The sequence below is a fragment of the Echinops telfairi genome, unplaced genomic scaffold (genome assembly GCF_000313985.2).
Source record: "Echinops telfairi isolate 266 unplaced genomic scaffold, ASM31398v2 ScPeMD7_11;HRSCAF=52, whole genome shotgun sequence".
NCBI classification, from domain to species: domain Eukaryota; kingdom Metazoa; phylum Chordata; class Mammalia; order Afrosoricida; family Tenrecidae; genus Echinops; species Echinops telfairi.
The window spans coordinates 1796054-1813294 of NW_022103908.1; the positions used below are offsets into that span (position 1 = coordinate 1796054).

General features: G+C 41.2%; 1 protein-coding gene across 1 annotated transcript in view; it reads right to left on the reverse strand.

Moving 5' to 3' along the window:
- Positions 1 to 17241, reverse strand: part of COG6 (component of oligomeric golgi complex 6) — an 84314-nt gene that overhangs the window by 26443 nt on the left and 40630 nt on the right. The window contains exons 11-12 of the mRNA XM_004711269.4: positions 15215 to 15306; positions 8897 to 9014 (exon numbers count right to left, since the gene is read on the reverse strand). Coding sequence (XP_004711326.1) covers positions 8897 to 9014; positions 15215 to 15306 — 210 coding nt within the window. The remainder of the gene's footprint in view (positions 1 to 8896; positions 9015 to 15214; positions 15307 to 17241) is intronic.

Consider the following 17241-nt stretch of genomic DNA (forward strand, 5'->3'; position numbering starts at 1 on the left):
TGGGTGAAGGGAGATGTCGGACAGGGCAAGATATGACAAATTAACAATTTATAAACTATCAGGGGCTCATGAGGGAGTGGGGAGCAGGGAGAGAGGGGAAAAATGAGGACCTAATGCCGGGGGTTTAAGTGGAGAGAAAATATTTTGAAAATGATGAGGGCAATGAATGTACAAGTGCGCTTTACAAAACTGATGTGTGTATGGATTTTGATAAGGGTTGTATGAGCCCCTAATAAAATGATTAAAATAAAAAAAGATTCACAAGCTTGGAAACTTTCAGGAGTTCTACTCTAATAGGTCTTTGTAAAGGATTGTTGAGACATGTGTGCATGTGCTTGTGTGTGTATGTGACAGAGAGAGAGAGAGAGAGAGTGTTTGGGGGAGGGGGGTGTTAAGCCATAAAATGTACACAGTAATATAACCAGTGGCCGTTGAATTGATTCTAATACATGACAGGCATAAGTGTAGTGGTCTATATGCTTTCCAATGATTGATTCTAGGGAAGTAGATCATCGGGGCTTTCATCAGAGGTACTTCTGTGTGGGCTCCTTTTAGTTTTAGTTGACAACTGAGCTCTGAATCGTCTCCCACCCTAGGGCTCCATACAACAACATACTATAATCTAACAATCTATTTTGATATCTAATTGCACTAAACAACACCTTGTGTCTTAGTAAGTCATTGGGAAAGGGCCAGGGCATACTTTGGAATTATTAATACTATATGGAAAATGAACCAAATAATTCATATAAAAATATTGGCTTCTTCATGGAGGAAAATGATTTATGTGTATAATATTAAATATATCTTTTAAAAATATGAGAAAAGGAATAAAAATAAATTTTAAACGTAGGTTGCAAAATAGTATACACGTGCATGCGTCTGTGTATACATGTAATTTTTAAAAGATGTTACCTCTAATTATTTTTAACCTTTCCTTATAAGAAAAACAAATATTTCATAATTTATAAAGAAAAATCTAAAAACATTTAATCCCAATGAACCAAAAGTACAGAGTTCCATTGTAACGAGGATACTAGGCGATTACAAGTAAGAGGGACAACAGCTTGCCGAGTGTTCTGTTTTGACAAGTGGCTGGTTGACGTTAGAGTCTCGCCATGAGTTTAATCACTACACTAAATTAAGTTTGACTTGACTGATATAGTGTTACTTGAATATGAATTTGTTAAAAGTTACATTTCACCGAGTAGGGCAATGTGTAGACCTTACAGAATATAAGGTCAGATGCTGTTAATAACTTTTTCTTAAGATCAGTCCTGCATTCATCCCTATAAGCACTAATGACCCCAATATCTTAAACTAAGACAAAGTCTACTCCATATTTAAATAAAGCACCATACCTTTCACAAACTTTTGTCATATTAAAATTTTATAGTTAATCTTAAGTCCTTGTGACTTAGATCCTTTGAACCTTCCAAACCAGTGGTCCTTTACCTTGTAGATGATAAGGGGGGAGGTGTGCAAACATGCTTATAAATTTGACAAAAGCTACTAAATACAAAAAATTATATAGGCAACTTTAGATTAATAGAAACCCACAATGTAATTTCAAACAAGGGTAAAATTAAATTTATTATACTGTAAGATTTTAAAAGGACAGAAATTAGTGTCCTTTATATATATGCAATATTTTTACTACATTTTTGTTTCTGTTAAGGAGCCCTGGTGGCCTCATGGTCATGCTGTAAGCTGCAAGGTCCACAGTTTCAAACCACCAGCTGCAACGTGGGAGAAAGATGGGCTTTCTACTCCTGTCAAGTTCCAGTCTTGGAAACTCACAGGGATAGTTAGTTCTACTCTGTCCTATTAGCACTGCTATACGTCAGAACTGATTTGATGGTAGGAAGTTTAGTTGCCTTATTTTTTTTTAATTTATCTATCTATCCATTTATTTAGAGAATAAGAGTCCTGGCAGCGCTAACAGTTAAGATTACTATCAACAAGGTTGATGGTTCCAACCCACCCAATGCTCCATGGAAGACAGACAAGGCTGCTCCTGTGAAGATTCATGAACTCAGAAACCCTATGCACCAGGGTCACTGTGAATCAAACTCAACTCAATAGCAGTGGGGGGGGAGGGGGGGTGTTCTAGTTGTTAATAGCCGTCCAGATGATGCCCACACTGTGGCTAACCATGCTACACTTGCAGTGAAAGAATTCTAAGCAGTAAGCACATCCAGGGAAGTTAGATCACAATTTAATTAAAGGACCTTTTCAGGTGTGTTTTTTTTGGTTTTTATTGTTGTTTCTTAAATTGCTGTGCATAGTTGTCACATTTCAAAATATTGGGCAAATCAATTCTATTTATGATGAATATATATGAGGCTTATTTATATCATATCAAATCCGTTCAAATTAAAACCGAAGAGTGACTGCAGTGAGGAGAATTTTATAACAAGCCTGTCGAGCTTACACAGAGATGGCATTATATCTTTTGCAGTATAGATTCATATTCTCTTTATACTTTGCTAGATTTGCAGTTATGAATATTTCAGGAGTGTCTGAGGAGGAAGGCAGTACACACAGATTGAATACTAAAGTACTTAAAACTGCTTTGTTTGGAAAAAGGTCCATCTTCAACAAAATAATGTCCTTGAAGAAAATAAAGGGACCGATGGCCCCGGAGGGACATGGGAGTGCAGGAGGTAGAGGAAGGGAGGAGGGTTGGTCAACCTAGGGATAGGGAACAACAAATGGTTCAAAACCAACGGTAGGGAGGGGACGGGAGGACTGGTAGGGAGTGACCACGGTCAAGGCAACCATGAGGAACTACTGAAGCCAGAATGGACTGATCATGGTATTGGGACAGGAGGAAAGCGTAAAGAAATAGAGGAAAGAAGTAGGAGGCAAAGGGCATATATACAAGCCTAGGTACAGACATGTACATATGTAAATATATTTAAGATTAAGGGGGGAACAGACCTAGGTGCAATAATTATTGGTTTGGTAGTGGGGCGGTAGGTGGACATTGGGCCTCCTCATGCGCACTCCCCTAATACAAGAACACCTTGCCCAACTAAACGGTCATTTTATATCTACCTTCCCGACATGATCGCTGAAGACAGATGTGTGCATGGGAAAATGTGGTGAAGAAAGTTGATGGTGCCCGGCTATCAAAAGATATAGCGTCTGGGGTCTTAAAGGCTTGTAGGCAAACAAGCAGCCATCTAGCTCAGAAACAACAAAGTCCACAGAGAAGAAGCACATGAGCCTGTGCGAACACAACGTGCTGAAGGGAACAGGCAGCAGACACCAAATAACAAAAACCATCATTGTGTGACCACCTTCCACGCATAAACACTGAAGATGAATGTGTGCATAAGTAAGTGTGGTGAAGAAGGCTAATGGTGCCTGGCTATCGAGACCTATAGCGCCTGGGGACTTAAAGTCTTGAAAGTAAACAAGCGGCCATCTAGCCCAGAAGCAACAAAGCCCACATGGAAGCAGCACACCAACATGTGTGATCATGAAGGGCCAAAGGGACCAGGCTTTAAACACCAAAGGCGGGGAGAAACGTCATATCCTTGTCAATGAGGGTGGCGCGCGATGGAGACCCAATGTCCATCTCTAGACAACTGGACATACCTTGCAGAGGGGGAGTGGGGAGATGAGTTACTTAGGGTACAGTATAGCAATAATGAAACTCACAACCTTCCTCTAGTTCTTGAATGCTTCCTCCCCGCAACTACCAGGACCCCAGTTTCGCCTTGCAGACCTGGTTAGACCAGATGATACACAGCGGTGCGGATGGGAGTTGGAAGCGCAGGGAATCTAGGACGGAGGAGCCTCTCGGGACCGGGGGGCGACGGTGGAGATACCAGGAGGGAAGGGGGAGGTAGCAAGGGGGAATGGATCACAGGGAGCCGTGTATGGCCTCCTCTCTGGGGGACGGGCACAGCGGGGTGGGTGAGGGGAGGCGCCGGACAGTGTAATGTAAGATACAAAAATAATGTATAAATTATTAAGGGTGCATGGGGGAAAGGGGAGGAGGAAGGGAAGGTCGGGGGGGAAGGAAAATGAGCAGATTCCGGGAACCCAAGAGGCAAGAGAATTTTGGGAATGATGAGGGCAACAAATGTATAGATGTGCTTTACACAATTGATCTATGTATTGTGATGAATTGTATGAGCCCCAATAAATTGATTAATTAAAAAAAAATATGATATAGAATTAGCTGCCAGATATTTCTTTTAAAAAGCATAACACAAAGTATATAAAAAAGAGTTAATCTCTGGCTATATCTTTATTTTAGAAGCTATTCTCCCTAACAATTTTACTATCCACTTAAAATTCAATTAACAAAGATCTTCCCTGGGTGCTTTGCTAACGAAGAGCATTCTGATTTAAGTGTTTGCTGCAGAAAGCTAGAAGCTCTTCAGAAATAAAATTGCTCACAAGATAGAAAAATATAGACCTTTAGAATTTGATGAAAGAATGGTAGCCCTTGAAACTCTGATTTGGTTATATAAATAATCCCACATAAATGACATCTTCCTTAATCCTGGCCAATAGTTACCTGAGAAAAAAAAGTTCAGAGCACAATTGTCAATAAAATAATAATACCAAAACAACAACAGCTAATGACCTTAATAAATCAAGAGGGGTCCCATTCACTGCTATAAACCTTATTAACTGGCTCTTAATAAATTCCCATTTCAAATTACAATTGCTTTCTTTCCTGTTTTCAACCTATTCTGTTCAAGGTCTTAAGTGAAAGATGCCAGGACTACACCTCACATTTACTGCCTATTAAAATGTCCCACAGCCTCACAACTTTCATTCTCATGTGTATAGATGCAAACAGCTAGACTTAGTAGTTGGCAAAGAAAATACAGCAAAAAATGGATGACCATTAAGAAAAAATCAATAAGATCCTTATTTCTGAACATGAACAAAAGTAAACTTAGGCAGGTAAAAATGAAATAAAAAGTGGTTAAATTAATTTATTTGTTTTAAGGATAAGCATCCTGGTTGCACTGTCAGTTAAGATAAACTGCCTAACTACATTTTTATTGGTCCGACAGTTTGTCAGTTGAGTCACTTGAATTTCTGAAGCAGACAATGATTCATAAATAGGAAGAAAGAAAATCTCTGGGTTAAATTGGAAAATGGAAAATCAACTGCCAATTTGTTGGACAGCTCAGCAAAACTAACTAATTTTTATCAAGTTTAAACATGGATAATGGGGAGAAAACTTAAAACTATTACATCAGAAATGAGAAGCATTCAACACAAATAAATCATTAAAACCTTTCAGAGAACAGTATAGATAAACCTCTGCTAAAACAACCATCTCACACTGCCCTGCACTCGATTCTGGCTGATAGTGACCCTGTTGGACAGAGCAGAACTGGCCAGTGTCTACCTAAGGCTGGAAATCTTTAGGAGAACAGACAGCCTCACTCATCATCTCTCATGCAGCTAGAAGTCCAGACCCGAACACGCTACACCACCACAGGGCTCCTGCCAAAAACCTTTGTGCCTGAACACGTGAATCAATTTTAAGAGAATATAAAGTGACAAATACAATTCAAAAAGAAATTTGTTTCATTTTTCTCTTTCAAATTTCTTAGTATGAATGCCTAGGTTATCCAATTGGAGCAGCTTCAGGCAGCAGACTTCTCTATGCACTTTCACACTATACTTTTATACTGAGTTTTTATAGTCTATGGACGTTCACTGTACTCACTACATGACTGAAATGGTCCTCACTGGTCCAAACCCGCTCTCGTTACTTTATGAGCTCCCTTTATATAGCATGTGTCTGTATTAACCAAGCCCTACTCCTTCTTAAAATGTTATTTTCTCCTAATGTCTCTTAACAAAATTTTCTGCTCCCTTCCGTCCTACCACCTTGGTCATTCCTTGTCAGTATCCTACAGGAGTTTCATTTCTCTTCTGTAATGCCAGTGTTTCCCAAAACTCTTATAAAATATGTCAAAAACACAATCCTTGGTGACTTATCCACATCCATGGATTCTACGATCTCTTTTACTATATATATATATATTACTATACATATATATATGAGACATTGTGTATAGCTTATCCCGTAAGATAAATTCTAAAAGATCTTTTATAGGTACCTCATACCCAACGTGTCTAAAACTAATACCATAATCTTTATCCTCAGATGGTATCCATCTGTATTCTAGATCATTGTGAGTAGTATCAAGGATACCCAGGAAGGTAACAGCAATTTATCCTAGACTCTTCCCTTTCACCCCTATCCAATCAATCACCAAATTCTGAGGCTTCCAGCTCAGTGATTTTTTTTCATGAGTAGAACATTTGTTTATTGGTTTTCTGTAGCTTTCATTTTAGCATATTCTATTTGCATCAACTACTTAGAATGGCCTCTGCATATTCCCTTCTTCACCTATCTAAATCCATAAGCCTATTATCTCCCTCTTTGCAAAGAAGAATAGATTACTAAAATAATTTGTCTGCAACCATCCACTGATCACAGAGACACGCTTGGAACAGACCCATGCATACACTACATATAGAGATACAGAAATGTGAACTGGAAACCTAGTAAAAAAACTCAACCTTGCTAACGTACTGTCAATGCCAACTGATGGTGACCCTATAGGACAGGGTAGAACTGTTCCTGAGTGTTTTCAAGACTGTAACTCTATACAAAAGTAGGAAGCCTCATCTTTCTCCTGTGGAGTGGCTGGTGCTTTTGAAATGCCCAACTTTCGGTTAGTAGCTCAATTCGTAACCACCCTGCCATCATGAGTGCCTTAAAACCCTATGAGATAGTTAAGGTTTATCGTGCCAACCTGGCCGATAAACACATGTGGGATTAATTGAAGGGTGGAGAGATAAATGGCTCAGTGAGCCTCGCCTTTCTAGTTCTCGGGTCTCTTGCTCTCTGATGGTGGGACCAGGGTGCAGCTGCCTTAGCCAGTTCCCTGCTTCAGCTGGCAAGGCTCACTTCCTGAGAGACATCCCTGAGGAGAAGCCACATGGACCTACCCTCATGCAGCCCTGGGTGCTGGAACAGCCGTGTGGAGACCCCTGCCAGCGCTGAGATCCTTACACACACACTGATCCGGATTTCCTCCTGCAGTCGGCGTCACTGCATGTGTTCTGTGAGATTAAGGAGGACTTTGTAGATCGGTGTCGAACTAATGGGCTTGGACAGCACTGGATTGGGATGCTTTCTTAATGTACACTCACCCTTTATATAAAACTCCATCTTATATACATGATTTTCTGTGGATTTGTTTCTCTAGTCTACCCAGACTAACACACCTTCATAGCAATATTTTTTTACTTGCCTTGATATATACCCAATTACAAATAATCTTTAGTTTACCCCTGTGCAAACAGAAATATATTAAAAAGAAAATATATAGAAGCAGATTCTATAGTTTTACAAATACAAGAAGAATTTGTGTTATGCATGAAGGTCTGGAAGCAAAATCTTATTAAAGGTTCTCCAAGTTTCGGAGAGTAAAGATTGGCCAGACACTCTAAATTGAATTGCTATTGTTTTATATTACATTACAAAACTTCTAATATAGCCAACCTATTATCTAGACTGATTGTTTTAAAAAGCTAACCATATACTATTGTGGGGGAAGGTCAGATGCGCAAGCATTCCCTCCTGAGGGGAATCAGTTGCCAGACTGCACTGGGCCTGCTCCCTGCTGCTGGGGACAATGGACAGACTCCTGTGGGCGGAGTTCGTATCCTACTGATAATGGTCTCTATCAGTTGGGCCTGGAATAGGCCAAACCAGCTCTGTGACATCTGAAGTTAGGCTGCCATCCTGAAACTGGGATCCGCCCATCTTGTCACGTGTATACCCCAATCCCTCTTCTTCCTATTGTGTGTATGTCCCTAGACCACCCCTTCTCATTGCTGTGTAACCTATAGTGCAGCCCCTCCCAGTGACGTATGTCTCTACTTGTCATTAGTGGGCTAGCATGCCCCCCAAAGGTATATAGGCGTGGGTCAGCAATATAGAGCTCTCTGACCTCTCTCTCTGGCTCCCCTCTCTTCCTCTCTCCCTTGTTCCCTTGCCCTCCTTCCCTTCCCCCTCTCTCCACGTGGACCACCAAGCTGGGCTGAGGTGAGCAATGCTACCATGTAATGTGTCTGACTGCATTATTGTAATATCTCTCATGCTCTCGATGACTTTAATATAATACTTATATATCTCAACAGTACAATTGTGCATTACTGAACCTGTGAGTAATAGTAGCAGTGGGTAGGGGCTGGCCCCTCACCCCCCCATAACGTAATACTACATACTATATCCTTGGAAGTCTGAATCTTCTGTAATAAAGTAAAAATAAAGAAGGACTTGATCACTGTTAACCTATTCCTTAAGGTCCAGACTCACAAGTCTACTCTAGGTGTCTGATGCTGCCTGTGTGGGGGTGGGTGGCGGGTGGGGGATGGGTGCATTGTGTGTACAGTGCTTTTGATTTGTTCTAATAATTAATTACAGTATGTAACTCAGAAGAGTACAAGTTTGATAAAGACAAAAGCTGGTACATTAAAGGGTAAAAATATAAAATGCTTAAGAAAAATATCCCATGGGAACTCCAGTTTTCCAATCCAGCTATCATCTGAGTTGTCATGTAAATACAGGACGTTTGCCTTAGTTACACATTTTTGGTCATAGCAAATGACAGGGAATTACAGATTGAGGAATCTGCCTCAATTATGACTCAATGTTCTACTATTCTAGGAACACAGACTATAATGAATGCCGTTGTTCAGAGGAAGGAACTCGAAAGAGCATTGTATCAAATGGGGGGAAAAATCATCACCGATGGAAAAACACAGAAACAACATCTTTAAATGTGAACAAGTCCCATTCGCACAGTGGAAAAATTACATTTTTAAAAGATACCTTGTCCATTAATTTGCTTGCATGAAGACTCAAGCTATTGAAGAATATTTTTTTGCTTAGCAAATGCATTTCTTCAACAGTAGTCAGCAAGGTGCTTGCGCTGTTCCCAACAATGCCACTGAAAGCAAAAGTAGTCCGAAGTGAAAACAGGCTGAAACAATGCAATTCTTTGAAAAAAATGCTTAAAAAACAAACAAAACCCCACTAAGCTTAAATAAAGAGTTGGTGAAGAATACAATCTAGAAATTGAAAACAATTAATTTTCATACTAAAACCTAATTTTTTTTCTTTTGAGTTAAGTGATAAAACAAATGAACCCAAACAACCACGATTTATATTTCACGACTTCTTTAGCAAAATTGCAGGTTAGAACAGACACTCAAAATACATCAAAACCTATCGTTATCCTGCCTTTGTTGTAGACTTGGTTTTGAGTAAATGAAAATTCTTTACACTTTAATTCTAAGTAGTAATTCCATCGATGCTGTTGTCGCTAGGTGCCGTCTGGCTGGTTCCGACTCACAGCAACCCTAAGTACGACACAGCATCGTTCACAGTCTTCTTCTTCCGCACTGATCCTCTACCTAGAAGACGTCCTTCTCCACTCTTTTTCCCTTCTGACAAAATGTCCAAAGTTAAGTAAGGCTGTCTCAACATACCAGCTTCTAGTAACTACTCTGAGTGTACATCTCAGATTTACTCATTCTTCGAGCCAAAGACAGATTTACTCATTCTTCTAGCCAAAAAAACCCCAAAACCAAACTCAAGTGCCATTGAATCAATACTGAATCATAGTGAGCCTCTAAGACAGGGCAGAACTGCCCGTGTGGGTTTCCGAAACTGTAACTTCTTACAAGCTTACACAGCCCCGTCTTTCTCCCGAAAAGTGGCTAGTCGTTTCATACTGCTGACCTTGTAGATCGCAGCCCAACACATAACCAGTACCCCGGCAGGGCTCCTTAGTCTTCTGACAGCCTTACGGTACATTAAGAATTGTGTGCCAGCACGTAATCTATCAACTCTGTGTTATTCCTTATCCATTTCCCAAGCCTTCACATGCACGTGAAGGGACCGAGAACACCAAGGCTTGGGTCACGTACACCTTTGTCTACCAAAGTCTATTTGGTTTTTAACACTTCTTGTGCATCGGATTTACCCAGGGCAAACCATCACTTGGCTTCCTGAATGCTGCTTCCCTGAGCATTTATTGTGAGCCCAGGTAAGATGAAATCCTTAGCAACTTTCACCATTTTTTTTCCTGTTTATCATGTCTGCTGGTCTAGTTGTGACATTTCCCATTTTCATTACAATTAAGTATAATCCACAATGAAGTCGTGTCTTTGATCTTCTCAGTAACTCTATTAACTTTTTGTCTTCATTGTACATATAATTTGAAATAACATATTTTATACCAATTATAGCACTGAAATACTTGAAATTTAAATACTTCTATTTTATTAATTCTGTGGCATTCATTCTTTAATCAAAACTGTTCAATCATATCAATGCCTTACATAGTTTCTCAAATTTACACAGTTGCCTAAATGACACTATATTTATGCTAATAATTATGAAAAAGCAGATATTATGAAACAATTACACTGCATGGTCTACATTCCTCAACTTGCCTTTATAAGGATATTTTTAGACCTCATCCCAGGAGGTTTCCATTTGTGCCAGGACATAAGTCAACCTTTTATACAAAATATTTTCCAATTTTATTCATCTAATCCTTCTAATTCATGTACTAAAAGTTATTTTAAAATATTGAGACATTTTCTGTTGATATACAAATAGATTTTAATCTTATTAAAAAATCATACTGCCTTAAGTCACAACAATCTATCTATACATAGAATAAAAAGTAGACTACTAGGTAGGTTTTAAAAATACAATAGCATTAATAAATCCTGATAAGCAACTAGCTAAAAATATGGAATTAATTGATAGATATTATACCATATATGATATATTATAAAAGTAAATGTTAATGCCATGTATTTTAATATGTTTTAAAATTATCATGAGTTTGTATTCCTATATAAATCATGCAGATAAAGCAAATTATCAGTAAAAGCAGAAGCAAAAACAAAAACAGACAGATAAAATCAGTAGCCAGAGACAAATTTCTAAACAGGTAGCCATAATAATTTTATTGATAGAAAACAAAAAAGGTATTTCAGTAAAAAATAGTATAAACCAAATGCCAAAATAAATTGGAAAGCATTCTAACACATACAATGAAAATAAGTACTTCCATGAGGTGGGCGGGGGAGGGAGAGGGAGGGGGGCGGTGATACGAGCATAAGCAACAGAGCAAGAAAATGTAATGAAACCAAACAAAATTTGTCAGGCACTGAAATTACTTGCAATGGCTCTTCTAGCAATATTCTTTGTTACTCTCATTGAACCAACTTTTTCCTGGTGGGTCTGAGTCAAAGAGGGTGAGGGAAGGTACTGTTAAGATGCTGACTCATTTGTGAGTGACTGCTAACAAGGTTCACTGTGACTGGAACTCTAATGTGGGAATTGGCCCATTTTGCCATCCTGCTGGGTACAAAATGAGATCGTTCAGAAGCAGAAGGGATCTCACTACCATCAAGAAAGAAGAGTAAAGAATGGAGCATGTCTTTGGACCGCGAGATCCCTACATACTGAGCCTCGTCAATCCAGGACAGCAAGCAGTAACAGCAAAAGAAAAAGAAAAGGCACACACACAAAAACAAAATAGAGAAAAAGACACAGCAGTGGACCTCCCAGCCACAGAGCACGCAAAGCTAAGCGCCTTCAGTCAGGAGGCGGGTTCAGAGTGGGTGCCTCCAGGCACTCAATTGGGGGAGCAAGGTTTGCTGAAACACAAACATACTGCCTTTGGGCTAAGTCTGATAGAAGAGTGGGGAACCTACTGAGCACTTATTAGCAGCCCTGAAAAAGATTTTGCAACATTGCCTGAGCAGGGCAGAGGTCACGGGGCAACATGGTTGAGACGCCAAGGGCCAGAGAGAGGTCTGGAAAACCTGTCCTGGACAAAGAGCTGTGTCTTTAGCTTTTCTGATCCTGAACTGTAACCAACCAACTTCCCTAATAAAGCCCATGAGCACGAGTCAGTTACAAAGTAAGATGTACCCGTTTCAAGACTGTTCTATCCTAATGCCACTGCCCTTAACCAATAATCAACATGTGTGGCTTCTCTGCCAGCTCGCTGCCTTCTCTGCTGGAAAGGCCATTCCACTGCTGGCCTCTTTACTTTAGCTCTTTGCTCAAATTTCCCAGTGAAGCTCTCTGCCTTTGGGCTGCTCCACTGCCAACTGGCCCAGCTCACAGCCAGCATAGCAGCCCGCTCAGCTCTCTCAGCTGCTCCTTTCTTAGCATTACCCCCTGCTTTCCATTAGGCCTCTCTACTATCAGGTCTCTTTGCCACCAGGCTTCTCTGCCATCAGTCTTCCCACTTCCGGCCCCCAGCCCACAGTCAGCATAGCAGCTTCAGACTGCTCCGCTCTCACAAAGCTCTGCTTGCATGCCAGCAGATCTCTCAAGTGCAGATTTTAAAACTGAAGCCCGAGAGGGTTTCAAGCACAGGGTCACCTTGTCCCAAAGGGCACACTCCTCTCCCAGCTGCTGTCAACCAAAAACCAAACTCACTGCCAGCAAGTCAATTCTGACTCATGGTGACCCTACAGGACAAAGCAGAACTGCCCCTGTGGGTTTCTAAGGCTTTAACACTTTGCAGGCGTTAGAGAGCCTCACCTTTATCCCAAGGAGTGGCTGGTGGTTTTAAACTGGTGACACTGCCAGTTAGCAGTCCAACACATATCCACTAGGAGGTCTTGAAAACCTGTGTTTCCGCCCTCTAGATAGCCAGTCAAAGTAAGGCTTCCCTCGCCAGGCAGCAAGAACCCATGAGATGAAAATCAAGTCAGGATTTTACAAAGCACAGCATTTCCTGCCAGCAGAATCTGGGTCCTCTGTGGAGCGAAAGCAGCAAACTCTCCGGGGAGAAGCAGCGCTCCGGGAAACCCTCCCGTGGCTTCTCCAAGGAACTGGGGCAAAGGCACTAACTGCTCAGGGTTAGGGGGAATATCGCCTAAGTTTCTTGTTTGTTCTAAAGAACCGAAGTCCAGAAATCCCATTCACAGCAGCACTGCAGGACGGAGGAGATATACTCCACCAGTTTCCAAGCTGTAAATTAATGTTTCCCAAAACGGGCACTACAGTCCCCTGGGGCTCACTGGAACATGCCATGGGGGCTTTTAAAACAGCTACTTACACCTTATCCTGGAGTATGGGCTAGAATATAAAAGTTTCTAATGACCCTGGGTGGTGGGGTGTACTGAGTAATCGGGGTTTTTTTTGGAAAAAGGGCTGGTGGGTCAAACAAGTTTGGTAACCAATGCTATAAATATTTCCAGGGCAGAAAGCCCATCTTTCTCCCACAGAGCACTTGGTGGGTTTGAACTGTCAACCTTGTGGTTAACAGCCTAATGCTAAACCCACTATACATCCAAGCCCAAACCAAACTCTATCATAGAGTTGATACCAACTCATAGCAACCCTACAGAACAGGGCAGAACTGCCCATGAGGTTCTGAGACTGTCCTTCTCCCACTACTCTGCCAGAGCTCCTTAAAGAACCAGGGTAAAAAGTCATATAACGCACTGCATCCATTGCAAGCTATTACATGTAAATACCCTGAAATGGAACCACAACACACCCACACTTCACCTTCTCCAGGCTTGGGAACACAGGCCTATCCAGGCTCCAGGAAATGTTTACGTTCTCAGAGTTGGCCAGGGAATCCGGGCTCCAACGCCAGGGAGTAAGCAGGACAGTGAGGATACGCTGCGGCAGACAGCCACACAGGAGTCAGTCCGAAGAGCGACCCGGCCAGACTGGAGGAGGAGGGAGAGGACAGCAAGAGGTGTCGGCTGGGAGAGCGGGCGGAAGTACGGTGGCGTGGTCAGGGAAGCGGTTAGAGAGTGGGCGTGGAGAGGTGGGAAACTGCAACAACATGATCAAACCTTCTATTCCTGATATGACTACATTGGATACAAAGTAATATTTGACTCACTTTTCAATGGAAAAATATGAAAACTATCAAAAATACAGTATCATCATCACTGAAACACAGTCTAACTCAGCTCTATATATCAGAGTACGCCAAAAAGAATTGTACACAAAATCATAGGAATGTTCATTAAACAAAAAAACGTTTTTAATGTGAAGCAACTGTTTCTCCACATATGCTCCATCTAGTTGTTTACACTGAGAACAAAGAGCCTGAAGGAGCAATATTAGGACTTCCTGATTTTCCAAGTAAATTCTTATAGGAAAGCCCTTTCTACCCTTAAACAATAAGTACGTACACTATTTTCATGGGAAAAAAATTCCTTGCCTTTTACCTGGCCTTTTTCTCATCAGTTCATTTTCAATTCTCTTGAAAAGTTTTCATAATAAGTTTCTTAATTGTGCTGTGTCAAGAAAATCTATCGAAACCACCCCTTGGGGATCCCAAAAGTCCCTAAAGCTTATTAGCTGAGCTTAACTGGTCCAGCAGATCCCCTTAGAAGCCACTGCTGTGATTAATCTTTCCTTCTTTTTGAAGGCGCTCTAATAAGACCAAGACAAGTTAGGAATCTTCTTGAGAGATCTTGACTGCAGCCGTCCACAGATGGCAGACATGTTCAATCATGTTCTGCTTGGAATAAACCTGTGAATGTATGAACTGAAACCCCAAAGCAATACCTTTGGTTCACTCTCTTAAATTCTTATAACACAGCCTTATATTGACATTTTGATGAAGCCCAACAAATGTATGCCATGAAAAAATGAATTCAAATGGTGGAGTCAAATATCACATTTTAGCTAAGCAGCTTTTATGCAGAGAAGCTGAAGCTACTTTGCCACTGATAGAACGACATGTGCAAGGAGGAATTAGGCTCCTCACATCCAGAATAGGACACTTTACTTATTACAACCTATTTTTAGTATAATGTGTCGTTGCTTTAGTTAGCCTGGGTCTCACTTGCAAATGCAGGAAGACTGAACAGATACTTTATAGTGTTCTATCGGGTAGGTGTGTGTGTGTCTGTGTGTGTGTCTGTGTGCTGTTGTTCTTGGAGAGGGAAGGAAAAAGGAAATGCGAGAACTCAAGAGAATACACTTGTACGGGGCACATCGTGTGACAGTACATAGGAGACAGAGGTTTGGCTAGTTGTACTTAGTCCGACACTCTGGGAAAACGCAAGGCGCCTTCACTGTGTTCTCAGTTAAAGGGGCTACCGCAGGAACTCAGCAAGTGTGTCTCGCCATTCCACTTACCTAATTGTATGGTGGTAAAATTTGAGGAGATTAGAAATTTTATACAATAAAACTGCTCCGGGTTCAGCCACTATCACTTGCTCAATTCGAACCTATTGAAACATGTTGGAAGTTAAACATTGCTTAAAAGCATAACTTTTCTTCATTAATCACATGCATTCGAAAATACAGACCAAATGTGTTGCAGAAATCACAAAACACCTCCTAGCAAATGTCTAAGTGTCACGTCCTGGGACAGTACCATAAGGGAACATTTTAGCACAGATAATCCTCACCAACAATAATTTATTACCTACGACATTTGGCTCCAGTGGTTGTGAACAGAAATATCACTACAGTGAGATCATGTCGGTGGTTCACCGGCAGTGCCTGATGGAACTGAGAGCAACACTAAATCACAAAAGCCGCTGCTCCGCCCTCAAAGCAGGTTATCAGTGACACCACTGCCCTGCTGCCGAGGGCTCAGAACAGATGGAAGGACTCTGCTCCTCAAACCGCTCTACCAAATTTCGTTTTCTATCAATCAGAGAACAGAAAAGCAGACACATGCTAAATTAGCACCAACATATTTGTCTAATTATAAGCTTACTGAGCCAGCAGTTCAAAACCACCAGCCACTCAGAGGAAGAAAAATAAAGCTCTCAACTTTGCTAAGGAGATACAGTCTCAGAAACTCACAGGGGCAGTTCTATTCTATCCTACAGAGCAGTGAATCTCAACCTGTGGGTCATGACCCCTTTGGGGGTCAAACAAACCTTTCACAAGAATCGCCCAATACATAACAGTAGCAAAATTAGTTATGAAGTAGCAACAAAAATAAGTTTATGGGATTAAAGGGTCGCAGCATTAGGAAGGAAGGTTGAGAACCACTACTACAGGGTCTCTGTGAGTCAGAATCAACTCAATGGCAGTGAGCTGATGAGAGGGCAAAATCAAAAATTGTATAAAATGACAATCAGTCTCAAAATTAATTGCCAGAAGTATCTTCTAACAAAACTTGACCCAACCTCTATCAACTCCCCAAACCAATACCACAGCCATCCAGTCACCATGCCAACTCACAGTGACCCTACAGGACAGGACAGAACTGCTCCTATGGGTTTCCAAGGTTGTAACTTATTAGGGGAGTAGAAAGCCTCCTCTTTCTCCCACGGAACAGCTGGTGGTGGAACTGCTGACCTTGCGGTTTGCAGCCTGACACATCACCACTACGCCACTCATCTCCACAGCCCCTCATAATGAGCACCATACACAGCACGCCGGTAGGTGCTTATTTACATCTTGCACTAGATCCACGGCCCATGTGTCTCGTCTGGATTCCAAGTACAAACACAGACCTTGTGTTTTCTGCCTCTTTCCCAGAGCTGTAGCATCTGGTTGAGCAGAACATACACAACAGATGTTGAGTTAATGCTTGGGAAAGTTGAAGTTTCTCAGTACTGAGATTTGGGCATATGCTATAATTCTCACAAAGGTGATTTGCTAAAATGAGCTTGAACACATGTATTTTAATCAGAATTAAACAGTAATGCCTTTAGAGAAATGAACTGACCTTTACATTAACATGTCTAGAAATGAACGCCTTTTGGCATGAAGCATGTGTAGAAAATGGATTGGAGGGATCTGAATTTTGAAATCACACTGTCAACGTTACTATTGCTTTTGGGTTTGTGGCCGCAGCGGTCAACTGAAGGATAGATCCCGTCAACAAGGGGTGCTGGGGGCCCAGTGGGCCCAACGCAGGCTGCTAAGCAGAGGTCAGTGTTTCCAGCAGCCCCCACCAGGGGAGACGGTTGAGATCCTGACAATATGTACCCTGGGAAGCCCCAGAGAGCATCTCTACTGACTCCAGGGCCACTCGAGTTGGAATTGACGCCACAGTTCTGAGTTTTTGTGGGATTTTTATTGTTATTTGTCATATCAATATGAATGGAATTTTCTGAGTTTTTATACAATTATTGAGGTAAAATATAAAGGATTTTAATTGTAGACAGGTAGTTCTACATAATTGTTGACAGGTGCATTTA